Source organism: Onychomys torridus, chromosome 5, assembly GCF_903995425.1.
Source record: "Onychomys torridus chromosome 5, mOncTor1.1, whole genome shotgun sequence".
In the NCBI taxonomy this organism is placed as follows: Eukaryota; Metazoa; Chordata; class Mammalia; order Rodentia; family Cricetidae; genus Onychomys; species Onychomys torridus.
This window is the reverse complement of record NC_050447.1, coordinates 9,989,897-10,007,695: the sequence shown is the minus strand read 5'-3', so window position 1 is coordinate 10,007,695 and position 17,799 is coordinate 9,989,897. Positions and strand designations below refer to the sequence as shown.

Sequence of the window (17,799 nt, the reverse complement as noted above, 5' to 3'; positions counted from 1 at the left end):
TTTGATTTCACCTTCTCCTTCACCAAAGCTTGCTTCTGAAACCACATGGCATTTTTTCTCCTGTTGTGAACAGAAGGTCCCTGCTTCAAGCTTACACTGAACACTTTTACCTCACAGCATTCAACAGACATCTAACAATGGCTGCTTTACTGGCACACTCCAATCCTGTTTCACTCGGTTAGGGATGGCACGGCTGCAGACTGTAATTTTCTGTTTTGTTATGGATGGGTTTTAGCTCACAGTGCATTTATATCTGCTTCGTTTTGGATGCTCTTTAACACACCGAATGAAAGCGCTTTTTCATTTGTCACCTGGGCTTCACTGGGGTCTGAGAGAAGCGTGCAACAGATTTTCAAATTAAGGAGTGCAGCGGGTGACCGCTGTCTTTGGTCAGTGGAATTCTATTGCAAGGAGAATGGCCCACTTAGAATTTTGTTCTTCTTACAGGGGCTTAGAAAATGCCTGTGGCTTGAGGCTTGAATGTTTTCGGACCGCTGGCAAGGGTCTCCCAGACCTTCAGTGCTCCTCACTCAGCTCACTAGTGCCCAGAGGCCCAAGGTGACAGCAGACGTCAGTAATAGGAAAACCACAAAGCCCACTTCTCACTGCAAAAGAACTTCCTGAGGACCCCGGTCAGACATTCACTCCTCTGGGCTGCAATTTTCTTATGGCAAAAATTAGATGTTTATTCTGACTAAAAACAAGGACAACACTAGGTGGCAGCGGCGGTGCACGCCTTTAATCTCAGCACTTGAGAGGCAGTGGTAGGCGGCTCTAAGTTCGAGGCCAGTGTGTGGTCTATAGAGTGAGTTCCAGGACAGCCAGGACTACACAGAGAAATCCTGTCTCAAAAAACAAAACAAAACAAAACAAAACAAAACAGACAAACAAACAAAAACAGGAACTAACGATCTTTAAGATTTTTTTACAGTACTGAGAGTTTACATCTATGTGCTCCAAGATAGGTAAGCTACTTGTTACACAGGACTGCCTTCTCATGTGGCTAACTAGCCTAAATCCCAGCACAGAAGAAGTGTGGACTACATCTCACATTCTGAAGACCAACTATAAGGACAAAGAATATAAAATACTTTGGGTTTATTTGGTTAAATAAAGTACATTAATCAAGTGAGTATTAGCCATTGACATTTGTGTACCATGCTACTAGACAGTTCATGCCACCTCACACACACGGCCCCCATGACTTTAGTACCATGGAAACAACAGGATCGAATCAGTCTTTAGGGAATCTCAAATGTCTATGGCTCAATGTTTCAATCTGAGGTTCGTACACCATGCGAGCGTGGTGTGTGTTACTAAATTCCTCTCGTGTTACTTCTGTGGAAGTTCTGTGGGAATACTGGAGTGCTCAGCAGCTAACATCTGCAGAAGCGTCTTCACTCTGTCAGGAAGTAGAGCATGGTGGGCAGGTGAGATGGTTCACCTGGCAAAGGCTTGCCACCAAGCCTGACAACCTGAGTTTGATCACTGGAACCCACACAGTGAAAGGAAAGAACAACTCTGGTAACTTTGTCTGTGACATCCACATGTGCCCTGTGACACATGAGCACACTCCACCCCCAAACAATACATGCAAAAAAAGAAAAAGAAAAAGAGACCAGAGAATATTATTAAAAGTGACTATTTCTGGATTGTGATACCCTGCCTAAAGTCTCTATGAATTGTTTAAATCTTTCAATATTCTAATAATTAAGATTATAGTTAATCAGAAAAATACCAGTCTTCACATCTTAGCCTTTTAAAAATAGATTCTATAAAAATCATAAATATTTAAAAAAGAAGTTGACTTCAATGGAAATAACCCAAGATAAATCAAATTGCCTTTATACTTTTCCATAGTGAATATATTGCTTTTACCAAGAGAAAGAAATATATTTTATTAAAAACTACATTTTCCACCCACTCTTTTAACTTCAAACTTAACTCAGTTAATTTGTATGCTGATTTTCTTAGAACTCCCAAGGCTTTTATCTCTTACTATATTTGACTAAATAGTAGATACTTTAGATTTTAGTTTCAATCTCAATGCTCATATGGATATTTAGATATTTTTATGACAATTACCAGCAAACAGCTCAGGACTTAGTGACTATCTATGTGGGATAGCCAGGAAACATCTCAAAATACTCATCTAAAGGCATACCAGAAACAACAGCACACACTGTAGTCCAAGCTACTCTGGAGGTCGGTGCTCCATTCCATCTCAGATATTGAGATTAGCTTAGGCAACATAATAGGATTGTGTCTTTTAATCAAATCAAGTCATATAACTAAAGTAAAGATGTGCTGTGTACAACCGAGTGCCCTAGCAACAGGAAAGCTGCTGTTGCACACAGATGAGACCAGCTTCTACACACAGGCAAACTCAAGAGGCTCAAGTGCCCTCCTGTATGTGCCCGTGCACAGCAGATACAATGTAAGAAGCTGTGTCCCTGACATTTGCTTCTCTTACCTGCACTCTGACATCAGAAGCCATCACAGCCGGAAAGCAGAGATCAATGAATGCTATTGTTCAGCTTTCTGCTTCTTCTTTATTCAGCTAAGATCCCAGCCCCTGGTGCAGCGCCACTCATAGTTAAAGAGGGTCTTCCCACATCCATGAACTTAATCTAGACAGTCTTTCACAAGTATGCCCAGACACTAACCTAATCTAGATATTCCTTCACAGGCTTTCCTACAGGCTGTCTTCTAGGTAATTCTAATTTCTATCAAGTTGATATCATCAACCATCACACAATGATGTGTGTTATTTGTTCTCCAGTCCCTGTGAGGCAATAACCCTGTTAGTGATGGTACTTACTGTTAGTTGTAAAGATGGCTTCTCCCTCCTGGGGTGCAGGGTCTGTGTCATGGACCACCTGTAGGGCTCCCACTGTCCTTACAGCAGGGTCCAAAGTGACTGAGCTCTCATTTACTGTTGTATCACTGGCGCCTGTGATCTGATTGGTTGGTGGGCCTCCTAGAGAGCCCTCAAAATCAATGGGCAAGTCGTCCATGCAGTCGGCATTGGGCTGAGGAGAACAAGAAGGATCCATCTTAGAGCACGTTCTTGTTTTAGAGACGCAATGTCTGCAGCCTAAATATTTTGTCTGAATGTAAAATTAAGCTCTTTGTTCTACTGTTTTGTTTTTAAGCTGCTTTATTTAAAAATGTTTCTCTGTAGTTTCATATATATGTAGTTTCATTGTTATAAAAATATCTTCCCCCATTTCCTTTCTAAAGGTTCCCTTTAGGTATAAGTGTAAAGATTTAATTTCAAGTGTACCAAAATCTCTATATTTAGATAACTAATTAAGAGGAGTACATGATCTTTATTTATAATGTAAAACTAGGACTTCCTTTTATATAGAGAGTTTACTCCCCACACAGGATGGAGCTAGCTAATTATCATCAGTCGTCTGCATTGTTTACAAACATGATATGGAAGTGAGAGGGAGCAGATCTTACTCACTGGGAGGATACATGCATGCACATGCACACACACACACACACACACACACACACACACACACACATAGGGTGAGGCTACTTTTTAAAAATATAAGCCAAAAATCAGCTGTAGAAAAATATTTCTACATACTTAACATGGGATTAGTCATGTATTAGATAAATCCTTCAATCCCTTCTCTTCCAGATGGGCCTCTGTCTCTTTTTTATTGAAGACTCCTGGAGTGGTCTCCAGTGTGTAGTCTTGGCTGCCTGACTTGCTATGAAGTTTTCTCTGTCTGTCTGTCTGTTTGATTTGTATGTTGACTTTTCTGTCACAAAGGATGATAATTCCATGTTTTCTGCTCCCAGAGTCTGCAAAACATGGCAGCCAAAGCCAAGGAAAGGAATTCCAGGTTTGCATTGAAAGAGCACCACATTGGTACTCACTGTCCCTCTGCTTGGGATGACATATGCCTACTGTCCTCCTGTTCCCTTCTTACGGTTTCAACCTGACCCCCAGAGATTGCCAATCTCTCTTTAATTCCCAATGATGTCACTCTTTCTAAGGAGGGCTCTCTCCCATGCAGTGGTCTCTGACCCTGTAGTGCCACATGTGGCACTTGGGGTTGGTCAATTGTCACTGTCTTGTTCTCTTGCCATCGTTCACAAGAGTCATAATGAGCAGCAGCATCTTGATTTAGATTCCCAGGCTTCCATGTCATGCCGCAATGATTAGATGCTCAGTAAATATTGATTTGAGTGTTTTATCTGAGTCTCAGATTTCTGCTCTCAAAACTTGGGCATATTAGAATCTTGCCAAGATCAATGACAGGAGGATTTTAGAAAACACTTTAAGAACTATAAAGTTCTGTGCAGAACTGAGATATGCTTTGTATTTATTAAACAAAATACTTAAGGGCAGGGTGTCGGGTGGAAGAAGCTTCAAGAAGGGCAGACAGCACTAATGACTGGCACAGACACCAACAGCCCAGTGCATGCATATGCAACAATGACTAGTTCAGTCTTTGAAACTGTGACTGTTTGGTGGTTCTCATTTTCCATGCTCCAGCTTTGGTTCAGTACACTTTAACAAAGTTCTTACTGTGTTGGTCAGGAGAAACTTTGCTCCATTCTTCACAGAAAAGTGAGGTACCAATGGCTATAGGTGCAACAACTTTGGCTTGGATGTAACAAGTAATGTATCAACCTTCCAGAACCTCCCATTTATAGTAAATCTACATGAATAGTCAGAACTTTCTCTACCTCTTGAAAAAAGCCCAAATCTTACTGTTTCAAGACTCTATCCAAGGCTGTTTGCTAACAAACTGTGTCTAGGTGCTGAAATTCAGGTAGCATGAGGAAAGCCCCCAGATGAATCAATGGCTAACAGTGAGAAGTTTGAATCTGCTCTAGCTGCACAGGGTTTTCTGTTCAATGGTGATCGGCATCCTGTTCACATCTGGAGAACAATGATGGTGGAAGGTGTTTCCGGGCCTCACATCTGGGTCCTATGAAAGCTGAGAGGAAGATCCTGTAAGGGAGACCTGCCCCCGATGGATAGGTAGGGCTGCAATGTAGGGCACAGATAGAAACTTCTGGAAATAACAAAGCCTTCCACTGTAGTTCACTTTATAAGCATATGAAGGTCTCAGAAATAAAGAAAAATAAAAATGACCCTTTCCATCTCCCTTTAAGATTTCTTTTGACAAAATGTTATGGAAAAATATGCATTGCTATGAGGATTTCATCAATCATAAGATGTGCTTTCACTCTTTAGCCCATTGTGGGCAAAATACAAAATGTTGTCCCCAGCTCTTAGGTTTTGACTCATGTTTATTTGTTAATTTCCACAGGTGGTACATATGCACTGAGCTAAAAATAACAAAAATACAAACAAACATAGTGCACCTAAACGGTCTGTATTGAATAATCGAATTGGTCAAAAATCACACCGAAGTCATTCTAGAGCTGACACCCTTGCATGGAGACTTGGGGTGTAATTCCTAAGTGTGATTTTGAGACTAAGAGCATTTGAGACTCTAAAGGGCTCCAGCTCTACAGGATCCCTCAGTGGAGTCGGGGATCCAGAGGTGAGGACCAGTGGATGTCAGTGTGCAGGAAAGGCCTCATCCCAATGGTCCTTAAATGACAGGTCCCTAGGCCAGTGTGGGGGTGCACACCTGGAGTTCCAGAGATCCTTGGGAGCCTGAGTCAGGAGGATTACGAGTTTGAGACTAGCCTGGTTTGCCTAGGCAGATTATGTAGTGAAGTAAGCTAAATTAAACTAAATTTGAATTTAGACTATAGGGAAAAAATTGAGACCATTTCTTTTCTTTTCTTTTTTTTTAATGTGGAGCTGAGGATCGAACCCAGGGCCTTGCGCTTGCTAGGCAAGCACTCTACCACTGAGCTAAATCCCCAGCCCCAAGACGATTTCTTTAAACTGCCTTTGTGACGTGTCTGTATAAGAAATGTTTGCTAATTGACACAGCTGTGTGATGATTCAATCATATGCGAAGTTCAACAATAAAACAAATTATTACATTGATGCATTTTAGGCATCGTGCTCCCTGATAACAGCATGATAGGAAAAAAACCAAAAAGCAAGTTTCTCCAAGACCCTGAATCTGTCTTCACCAGGACAAAAGAGAGCCCTGGGAGGCAGAGGAGTGGCCACATGCTGTGATGCTTCCCAAGCAGCCACACAGTGCATGTGTCTTATTCTTCACGGGGATGTTCTGTTCTGTGGGGTGAGTGTCGATGTGTCATACTCTTCAGCAGGCTTTTCAAAACCCTTGGCAAAGCCCAAAGATGCTACCGATGTTTATTTTTCTGGGAGCTGAGTGTGCTAAGTCAAGTCTCACACAGATTTGTCAGGCATTGGAGTTTCAGCCAGAGTGTCCAACTGCTAAAAGTTAAAACGTTATTTAGTTTGGGAGTACGCCAAAAGGCCACTCAGTATTTCTATTTTAGAAACAATTAACATCAATATTTGGAATTCAGTTATAAGTAGCTTCTGAAGAAATTATACTTCCATGGGAAGAAAATCTGGAACCAAATCCTCAGCACGAAATTTAAGTACAGAGCAAGGGTTTCTGTTTCATCCTGACCAAAGGGAGAAGGACTGACAGGAAGGCTGTGAAGCTATCCTGAGTCACAGGAAGTATGTGAAATGATGCACATGCATAAATGCAAACACATAAGTACACTTACATGCAAGCTCACAATGTACACATGAAAGAACATACATACACACATGTCAGCACACACTTACTTACACACATGCAAGCCCATTCATGCATGGACAAAATAATCCCCATACACATATTCAAGTGAGAGATAAGTTAGACAGATTCCCTTGTAGGCAGACTGATAGGGAAAGGGGCCATGGCTTGGTAATAAAGGGTAAATCTCCACGATGGCCAGCCTTTTCCTCCTATGTTTCCCTCATGTCTCCCTGTGTTCTTCTTGGATTTGGTGGCCTGGCCTGTTTGCTGTCCTCATGGCCCAGAGAGGATGACAGCCAGCAGATGGTGTCTTATCAGCTCCCACTTGATGCAGTCCGGGGAAAGCCTTTTCCCAGAGCATCTTTCTGATGGCATTTGTCTCCCACCAGCAGGTCCTGACTGGCCGGCCAGGTCAGACATTAGTACACAGCAATTGTGGGTCAACCAACCATTCTATCTGTCTTCAAACTGACCAACCCTGAAGTAGGGGAGTAAACTCTTCAGAGGCTTTAAAACCCCCAGGCCTGGAGAAAAGACTGGAATTTTGGTTTTCTGAGTCCCCGCTTTGCTGTGCAGAGGGTCTTTTTCTTTGTGTGTCTGCTGTGTGCATATGTTTCTTCACCCCCAATAAATGCCTTCCTCCAACAGCTGATCTGTCTCCATAGCGTGAGATTTCTCTGCTGCTCCCTGTTTTGCTTCAGGTATTTCCTACTTTTTGGTCTTTTAACTGACAAAAAATGAACCTGATCAAGACCCACAAGGACACAGTGCACATGTGCATTGTGTATATAATAATAGACATGCACATGTACACATCCAGTTGACACACACATCCATGCATCCATGCAAGCACATACACTTGTGTGTGCAAACATGTACACACTTTTCTTCTCCTTCAAAATAATAAGGTACAGCTAGAGATGTGAAAGGCCGTCACCACTCTCTACTGTTCCACAGCCACTGTGCATGGTTTAAGCCTTGAAAGCACTGTGCATGCATAACTCTGGTCTGAAAACTTAGTACACCGTGTCTACAGTCCAGCTCAAAGCTCCAGTCTCTGAGTGGATTTATGTTTGGTGGATCAGCTGCCATTGAGGCAGCTGGCACAGGGCAGGCAAGCCAGCCAAAGTAGATTCTTAGAACACTCCTGGGCACATTGTCCAAGAGAGTTCTCAGATATTCCTAATTAGCCCTTCGGCTTGCAAGAGCACTTTGATACGTGATCTGGCCCTCATTCTTTGGTGGCATTCTGGGACCCTTAGCAGTCTCTTTACTCTGTCCTAGCAGTGGGGAGGGGCAGGTGGCAGCAAGGAGGGGGTGGGTGGGCAGGGCTGAGCCGTTCCTGTCTTTGTTTTGTAGGCTCCTTTTGGACAGTGCCTATGTTTTCCCCACATCTCCCCATGAACTTCCTGGATTTGTTGGTTTGGCTTCTTTCCTGTCCTCCTCAGTCCAGAGAGGACAACACCCAGCAGCTGGTGTCTCATTAACTACCACTTGTGGTGTTCACTTGGTACAGTCCTGGGAAAGGCTTTCCCTGGAGTGTCAAGCCAGCTGGAGGAGGCTGACCCTAGGGAGAGCACTAAATGTCAGAATACACATGACTTTGAGAAGCAGCTTGATGGCAGGGTTGGATTTAAGTGGATCCGACTTCCTCTTTGCTCAAAGTCTCCAGCAATGTGAATTTAGCAGACACTTGGAGCTGTGTTCTTGGTCCCTTCCTCCCATGGATGGGAGAGAATACTCTCTACTGAATTTCTGGAGATCAGGAATCAGCAAGCACCCCAACTGTGGCATGTAGCTCTCCTTGAGGACAAAGCAGGTATGGTAACCAAAGAGGTCAGTAGTGCTCAACTCATACATTGTACCTCTTCTGCATCTCACCTGCCCTTGAAGAGATGCCTATGAGCTACACAAGCAGCACCTTTCTTGACTCACAGACAAATGGTAGACATGGTGTGGTCAGACACAACAAAGGTAAAAGGAGGAATATTTGAACACAGAGGTCATTGGGTGATACCAACAAGGGGATGTGGACAACCCAGGGAAGATGCTTTCTGCCTGCTTTGGGGGCCTGTGAAAAGACAGACAGGGCAAGGCTATAGGCTGAGCTGTGCTTACCGGGATCCCTAGGGCTTTAAGAATGTTCATCTTGCACATGGGACAGGTGCGATGGTCTAGAAGCCAGGGGTCAACACAGGACTTGTGGAAAAGATGCCTGGAATGAGAACCATACATCTTAGAGCAGTGGTAACCAAGGAACTCCCTAGACTGCTGCAGCCCACTGACCTGTCCAGGGTTCCTCAGCTGACAAGGAGCAAACCCAGGACTTTTGGACCAAAGCATTCCTTTGTGCTAATTGATCTCAAATCTGCCTGGACTGCAAGAGAGTCCCATAAGGTTTGCAACTGACTCTTCCAAGGTTTGTAAAAAAGGTGGAGGCTGTAGAAACAGAGATCTTCCCTCCTTCAGTGGCAAGAATGTAAGAGGGAGAAACTCCTGTAGGATGACTTGGTAAAGGCTTGTGTCCCCTTCTCTCACCGCCCCCCCCCCACCTGAAAGTTTACTTGGCCACTATCAGAAGACAACTCCAAAATAAAGGCTGATTTCTCTTTGTGTTTGGATGCTGACCATAGAAGGGCATAGAAGCTCCTGGAAACAGTAACACAAAGGACATATGAAGCTGTTCTGGTGGACTAGGGGTTGTCAAGTCAGAAGATGGAGTGAAAGGACCCACGGTTTCACTGCGGGTGACATAATGGTCTGGACTCTATTCAATTGTATTACCAGTCTCAAATGTTGTAAGACCTGGTCAGTCTGGCAGGGGAAGGGCATATGAAGACAGTAACCCTAGCTGAACTTTCAACATGGCTCTCAAGCTGCCTTGGAGACTCCATGGGCTGTTTGCATGAAAAGATTTCTCACTCAAAAGAACTCCCATGGGCAGAAGGTGTTAGGGCTTCTCACTTGGGTCAAGATGAGACAGAACTTTCTATTTCCAGTGGGAAGGCTCATTTAGAATATCCCATCCCTGTCTGGATCTTTTCAGTTCCATAAAAGTGCTCTAGCTAACTAGAGAGGTTCATGAAGCAACCAGCCTGTAAACTATGGAGTGAAATGCAGACAAACTGACGTTCTGAGGATGACTAGGTGGTCTCTGGATAGGATCAGGGCTGAGAGAGCTCAGCTGATATTTCTGCTGTGCATGCTTGAGGACCCAAGGTTGATTCCCCTACCCCAACTCCCCAGTGTGTGTAAAAAGCCAGATGTGTTTGTCATCTGTGCACACACTGGTGAGGCAGAGGCTGCTGGATCCCCGGGGCTCACTGGCCAGCCAGCTTTGCCTAAAGAAGGGCAAGCTCCAGGTCTCGGTGAGAAATCATGTCTCAAAACAAACAAACAAACACCCCCCCACCAAAAAAAAAAACAAAAACAAAAACAGACAAACAAACAGACAAAAACCAAAACGAAAAACCAAGGCAGATAGCTCCTGAGGCACAATGCTGGTGGTTGACCTTAGGCCTCCACAAGCACTCACACGCACATGAACACGCACTCCTCCAAACCTGAAACCCTGGGAAGAGCAGGTTGGAGGTTAGAAAGGGAAGAGCAGCCCTGGGTCTGCACACTTCTGTTTCCAGCCTGCTGCTCAGGACACCCTGCAGGTCCATTGCTCAGAAGCTTGATATCATGCATTTGTTCTTTTAATGAGGATTTATGCCAACAATTAACTCTAACGCTTAGAACTAATACTAAGAGCTATGGTGACCAGTTCCTCTTCTAAGGCAGAGGCTGATAAAATAAATACCCAAAATAAAGCCAAATGTGAGTAGATTACTTGTTGAAAATTACCTGATTCATACACAGAGTTGGGGATGGGGTTCCAAATGGAACATTGATCAGAGTTTATGTGCACAGAAAAGGTCTCGCTGAGGAAATAGCAGGGCTGGGAGCTGTGTGGTGGTCACCCTACATGTGAAGGGAAGAGAGGAATAACGCTCTTGGAAGAATGAGAGGTCCAATCCGAACAGCTCCTGGAGCAGCCTGTGCTGACAGCTGGCCAGACTCGCTGTAGCACCGTGAGGAGGCAGATGCCCAGAGCTACCAGTGTCAGAAGAGGCCATCTGATACCCAGGTCGGGTGAGGCTGCCCTTGTCCCACCAAGGCAGTGTTGATCTCCCCAAGTTCAGGATCCATACTGAGGATTTAAGGTTCTTGTATAACATTAACCCATCTGTGTCGCTCTGGGAGAAGCCAGCCATTTTGGTGCCTTGGACTACTCCTGGGTGACAGATCCATCACTTTTTTTCTGTCACATATGTTTTCTGAACATATGTGGGAGACCTGATGGCAGCAGGACCAGCTGTCAGCGCCTCTTAACACTCAGATGAGTTGCTTAATGTCCTCAACCACCTGTGAAGTGGGGATCTGTCTGCTCAAGCATGGCCGGTGGGAGCTGAGTCTCCACAGGAGCCAGCAGCTCCCACACGCTGTCATCCTGTGTGTCTCCTCAGCAATGCTGTACTGCCTGGTTGTTCAATCAACACTGATCAAAGAGTTTCTGTGAAGATGTGGGTAGAGACTCTTCTGGTCTAGGTGGAGCTTATCCAAGCACTTGAAGAGTCTCAGCAAAGCTGTTTTCCTGCAGAAGTTATCCTGCCTTGGACCCTGAAGCATTAACTCCTGCCCCAGAGTGTGCAGCCCAAGGCCCACCTTGCAGACCACCCTCAGACCTACTAGCTCTCCACTCAAGCAATCCAGATCCCTGAAACTTCTCCTTCTATCTCTTCTCTTTGTATGCTCCCACCCAGTTCTCTTCCTGCCTTTGACCTCTGTGTACCTCCCACGGGTTCCTTTTCTCTGCAGACCCTTCCCCAGCACATCTTTCAATGAGTGGACAAGTTCAATGACAGCAAAGATCTCACTTGCTTCATCATAGCACCCTCGGTATTCCTACAGTTTCTGGCAGAGCTGACGTTCAGGAAACATTTGCGGTGTGATGTGTATTTATTCATCAAAGGACCTAGTGCTCCTCCCCACCTGCACGTGACTGGCAACTCCCACTCTCTCTTCCATTTGCTCCTTTTCTTCCCCTTCTCTGTCTCTGTGTCTCTGTGTCTGTCTCTCTCTGTGTGTCTCTTTCTCTCTCTCTGTCTCTGTGTCTATCTCTGTCTCTCTCTGTCTCTTTCTCTCTCTGTCTCTTTCTCTCTCTGTCTCTGTCTCTCTGTCTCTTTCTCTCTCTCTGCGTGCGTCTCTGTCTGTCTTTGTCTCTCTGTCTCTGTGTCTCTTCCTCTCTCTGTCTCCGTGTCTCTGTCTCTTTCTTTCTGTGCGTCTCTGTCTCTCTCTCATGTGGCTCCCCAACAATCATCTCGTGATTTTTGCTCATCGCTGCATAGCATCCACACATTCTCCCTGCTGCCAGGCCTTCTCTCTTCTCTCCATCCTACTCACTGAGCCAGATTTATCTTCTGAAAATAGAGCGCACGTTACGTCACTCCCTCCTTCCATTCTGTTTTGTGCTGGAACTGGGTACAAAGACGACTAAGGCAAGGTCTCTCCCTTCATGGAAGTACCACAGTTCCACCTTAGGCACGGAGGGAAAACCATCGAAAGTCCACACTCCTAGGCTGGAGGTTTTCTTTCTTTTCACTCTTAGGCAAGTTTTCCTAGCTCTCCAAGACTCAGTTATAATTGGTAACACTTTATCTTATGGGAATGGGGGTTGCAAGTGAATCAATCTTTCCCTCTTTCACTCCTCCCTCTCAAGGTGTGTGTGTGTGTGTGTGTGTGTGTGTGTGTGTGTGTGTGTGAGAGAGAGAGAGAGAGAGAGAGAGAGAGAGAGAGAGAGAGAGAATGAGAATGCTTTATGTTGTCATAGCACACATCTGTAAGCTCAGTAATTAGGAAGCCAAGGCAGAAGAATCATGAGTTCAAAGCCAGCCTTGTGCCACATATAAAGATTTTAAGATAAAACCCCACAAAAATAAAAAAACTAACTCCAGCCAGCAAAGCACAACAAAACATGAGTGCTAACACTCCTTAAGGATAAATTACTGATAATCCCATTAATCTCCGTTCTCTTTGCTCCAAGTGTGGCTGCAGCAGGCTAGTCTGCCTCCTGCTGCCGCAGCTTCCCATCATTATGGATTACGTTATCCTGGGACTGTAAACCGGTGGTAATTTATCACAGCATCAGAAAAGGACAAAGACAGTGAGGGCACAGAGCCACACACTGTTCTGCTGAGATGTGAAGAGGTAAGTCCTCACGGATCCTAGCAGTCCTGATAAACCAGATCACACTTATTCCCACACCCACTGCTTTCTGTTGCACACCCACTCGGTGTGTGACTTCCTGCCCAATTAGAAGACGTGTCTTCCTCCCCTGGGGGCAGAGGTCCTGTTCTCCCTTTTTCCTCCTCATGTCCACCCGTCGTCACTCTGCAGTTAGGGGTGAGATTCTGTGGTTTTGGAGGTTGGAGAGAGGGCTCTTCTACAGGATCCAGGTTCCAGTCTCAGCACCCACATGGTGACTTGCAACCTTCTATACCTCCAGTTCTAGAGGGTCCAGTGCCCTCTTCTGGCCTCTGTGGGCATTAGGTACACATGTAGTACACAGACACATATAGACAAAACACCCACACACATAAAAATAAAGTACATTTTAAAAATAAAGATTTGTGTGCTTTGGGCACCAGTGCAAGCCACTTCACCTTCTTTAGTGACATGCAAAATAAAAACTATGAATGCCTTAGAATTCCACTCTCTTGGGTGACATCTTCTCCTTAGAAGAAAGAATTCCAAGGAGAAGGAATTTGTTGGGGTCAGGGTAAAGAGGCAGTGTTAGATATGCATGGGAAATGTAGGTACATTGAACTGTGGAATATTTTATACACTAACGTGGAAAGTACAGTTAGAAAAGCCAGGCCGGGCCAGCATTGTGAGCAGGGTGAACAGGCTGAGCAATAAGCAAGACTGTGAGAAAAACCCCACAGACTTGCACCATACATCCCCACTTCCTCGTGCTGAGCCACTCACCATCACTATCTCCCTCCAGACATTTATTTCATCTTTCTAGGCTTCTACATGGGAGGAGGGGTGGACCTATTTACCACACAGATGCTTCTCATTGATCAAGCCAGGTAAATGTATAGCTGTCTCCTTCTACCCAAAGCTCCATCCCACTGGTCCAGAGCCTCACAGTGGTCAGAATCCTGCTACAAGAAATGGTGAGGCCAAGGGAGAGTTACTCAGCCCAGGTCACCTTATTCAGCTGAGGTAAACAGAACAAATGCCTCAGAGAGGGAACTAACAGGGAGGGAAGAACCAGTGTCCAGAACTAGTAGTTACTGTATTTTGGAGGTTATGAATGTGGTTATTCTGTGTTACCAAGACAACTGGAGAGTGGTTTCCATTGGCAGAGGAAGGGAGGATCAGGTGTGTGAGAGGCAGAGAAAGGGGAGAGGGGGCATGAAGAGAGACAGAGAGGGAAGGAGGAAGGTAGAGAGAGAAATGGAGGAGGAGGAAGGAGAGAGGGAGGAGAAGTGAGCGAGGAAGAGAAAGAGGAAGGAAGAGAAGGATGAAGGGAGAGAGGAAGAAAGGGAGGAGGAGAGTGGAGAGAGGAAAGGAGGGAGGACTGGAGGAAAGGAAGGAAGGAGGGAGAGCGCAAGATCCTGAAGCTGGGCGGGTTTCCTTCGGTTTCCGTGGGTCTTAGGTGTTTGGCTTAGAGCAAGTTGGGTATCAGAGGTAGATATTTGTCAGTCAGAGCAAAGGGGCTTTTCGGCACCCCTGCACAGAGCAGGACTGGACTGGGGGAGGCGTCATGCTCACAGCCGGGGGCGCAATGGAAGCAGCATGGACTTGGGGCAGAAAACCCACCTAGGTTCTGAGTGGTCCACCCTCTGACTTTGAGTTTTCTTTTAGTGAAACCCAGAGGTCATGTTGGCGCTTGCCCTGTGTATGTCACAGACTCCCATGAGACACGAATTGGACAATAATGCACGAGCAGCTGGTGAACTGCAGACCGCTTCTCAGAGCTCAGCTCTTCTGACAGCCAACTACTGATTTCAACCAGCTCTCTCTCCTGTGGGGTTGAAGTAGCACTGGAGAAAAACCAACAAAACTAAAAGCAAAGCAAAGCTAGGTTGGATCTTCTCAAGGCTAACGTTTTAAATTCCAGTGGAAGACACCGAAACTCTGAGAATGCCAGCTAGGAGGGAAGTGCGTGGCCTCACTTTGAGCTGGAGGAAGGCCCTGTCCTTAGCGCTTGACCTGCTCTAATTATAGCACTTGGCTGGAGCAGCACGGCTGGTTGGCACTCATCCCGTGTGTCTAGTTGATTCATGTGATGAGGGACCAGGACACTTGAAAGCCATATTTAACGGGGTCACTACAGTGCAGGACCTCAGTCCTAAGTTAGCCTTTGGTCTCTTATCGATGGCCACACAAACAAGCACACTGACGTCTCCCAGCCCGACCACTTCTCCACGTTTCTTTCCTTTAACCCCTTCATTAAGTGGTATGTTTCATTGGCTCCTACTGAGGCTGTGCACAGAAAACAGCTGAAGTGGTCAGAGAAAAATGCTTAAAAACACCATCAGCAGACTTTCTACTTGAGTGTAATGCGATTTTGACCAGAGTGTAATGTGCATGTGATATCTGTGGCATCGGTTCCATTACTTTAAATGAAGTTGTAATATAGAAGAAGTCACAGCTTTAACACACACATGATGGCCTTCAGGTGGAACATGCTATGTACGTGACACCCAGATAAAGAGTCACATCACTCTGTCACTCCAGCAAGACGCTTCCTGTTCACAGTCAGCATACAACCGCCATTCTGACCTCTGTCCCCAGGGGCCAGTTTTCCTTGTTACTAACTTCACGCATACAGAATTATAAAGTAGGTATTTTTCCTGAGAGATCTTGTGTTCAAAATGTTTCTCCAATTTATCTGTGCCTCACTGAACATCAGTAGCTTCTGTTGATTGCTAAGTAGTGTCTGATTGAATAGATGTCCCCCGATTTGTCAGATGATTTTCCTAAAGTTAGAGGTACGGTTGTTTTCCTATTTGACTGTGTGAACAAGCAGGGTCCAGTCATTCTTGTAAAAGTCTGCTTCTGAACACATGTAGTCTTTGTCCTTGGGTACACATTTAAATATTTGTATTTGAGATGAGGCTTCCCACTGAACCTGCCTGGACTGGCTGAGCTCCTGGAATTTGCTCTTGCCTCTGCCCCTTTCCAGTCTGGCTTTTTACTTATTCTAATGTGGTTCTGAGGATCCTATCTTAGGTTTTCATGAGACAAATGCTTTTCCTGCTGAGCCATCCCTCCAACCATTAAAACACACAAAGTTTATAACAACTTTCCCCACTAATCAAAAAACACCACAAAAATAAAATGTATTCAAGTGAGAAAAAACATTATTTACCCCAAATAAAAAAAATGTTACAACTAGTTAACATGTTTATCAATTTTAGGTCACAGGTCCCTTTCTGTTCTAACATTTCAAGCTAGGAAACATGGTCTAACCATCAACTTATTTAAGTTATGAAACTATTAGTGAAGAGTAATATCTCAGAGAAATAATGCAAAACAGGAATTAAAATTACCTTAATATTTGACTATCAGAGGAGAGAGATGAGTTATAAAGCATGACTTCATGGGCCCAGCTGCCACTGACAAAAACACTCCCCCACACTGCTAGTGAGTTGTCAATCATTACTATCTTCCAAGAAAGCAATTTGAGAAAACTTCTCAAGATACTTCAACATCACATTGGACCAGCCAGTCGACTTTGAAGAGTATATCCTATGACTAAATTTAGGACCTCAAACATGGATTCCAAATTGATGAAGTGTTGGAAGCAAATTAAGTACTGAGTAATTGGACTTAAATTAATTCAAAGAGTGGACACTTACACTATCACCTAACTATTTTTAAGTAATTTCTAAAGTCACAAGGAAGGGCTTACTTTTTCATGGTAACTGAGAAATTAGAATGACAGCTATATCAGTTGCTGACTACACAGTATTTAAAATATGCACCTAAGGTGCAGTGAGCGCGTTATAAAATTAATTATACCCAGTACCGTTAGTGCCAAGAGTGAGGTTATAGACTTTGTCAGTTTTTAAATGTTTTTCTCTATTTTCAATAATTTTTCAAGTGAGCCATGGAACCCTTGAAAGTTATTTGTTAAAAACCAAATCAAACCAAACCAAACCAAACCAAACCAAACCAAAAACCAAAAACAAAGCAAAAACACATCTGGGCTGGTCAGATGGGAGAAAGACAGGATGGGTTACTACAAGGTGTGTCCTCTGACCTCCACATGAGTGCCAGCACACATGCACATGATCCCTGCCCTAGCTACAACCAATAAATGAGTAAATATAAACAATCCAGTATCTACAAATAAATAACTGTAAACAGAATGTTGCATAATCTAACAAGGGCATGATAGAATTAGTCAAATCTGATGGATCTGGCTAATAACCATCAATCTTTAAAGATTTGATTTTAATTATATGTATGCATGCATGTGTGTGTGTGTGTGTGTGTGTGTGTGTGTGTGTGTGTGTGTATGCATGTGTGTGTGTGGGGGGGGAGGGGATGTGCACATGAGTGTAGGTTTCCTTGGAAGCCAGATGATATGGATACTCCTAGAGCTGGCCTTGCAGACGGTTGTGAGCTGCCAAACCTGGGTGTCAGGAACTGATCTAGGGTCCTCTGCAAGAGCAGCATGCACTCTTAACCTCTGAGTCATTTCTACAGTCCTAGCCATGATATTTTCCCAAACAAAATGACATAGAAAATATCTGTCCGCAAACAGGAATATGCATGAGGGAGGGGGGGAGAGGGAGAGGGAGGGAGGGAGAGGGGCAGGAAGGGGGTAAACTCAGGTCAGGCTGTTTCTGCCCAGCTGGAAAATGCTCTTTTGTTTCCTGCTCTATGAGTTATAGGCTCATAACCAGAATCTCAGCCGCATCACAGCATTTTATAACATTACTTTGCTTGCAAGGATTGGCTTTCCTGTCCTTATGGACTTTTGTTAGCATTGACTCATCTTACAGTAAGACTTGCCCATGGGTTTAAAATGTTAAGGGTAGGTCTGTTTTGAATACTC

The 17,799-nt window shown here is 44.5% G+C and overlaps 1 protein-coding gene across 1 annotated transcript in view; it reads right to left on the bottom strand.

The window, feature by feature from the left end:
* Rnf150 (ring finger protein 150) overlaps window positions 1-17,799 on the bottom strand; it is a 221,032-nt gene that overhangs the window by 44,444 nt on the left and 158,789 nt on the right. The window contains exons 5-6 of the mRNA XM_036188190.1: window positions 8,796-8,892; window positions 2,822-3,032 (exon numbers count right to left, since the gene is read on the bottom strand). Of these exons, the coding sequence (XP_036044083.1) occupies window positions 2,822-3,032; window positions 8,796-8,892 (308 nt within the window). The remainder of the gene's footprint in view (window positions 1-2,821; window positions 3,033-8,795; window positions 8,893-17,799) is intronic.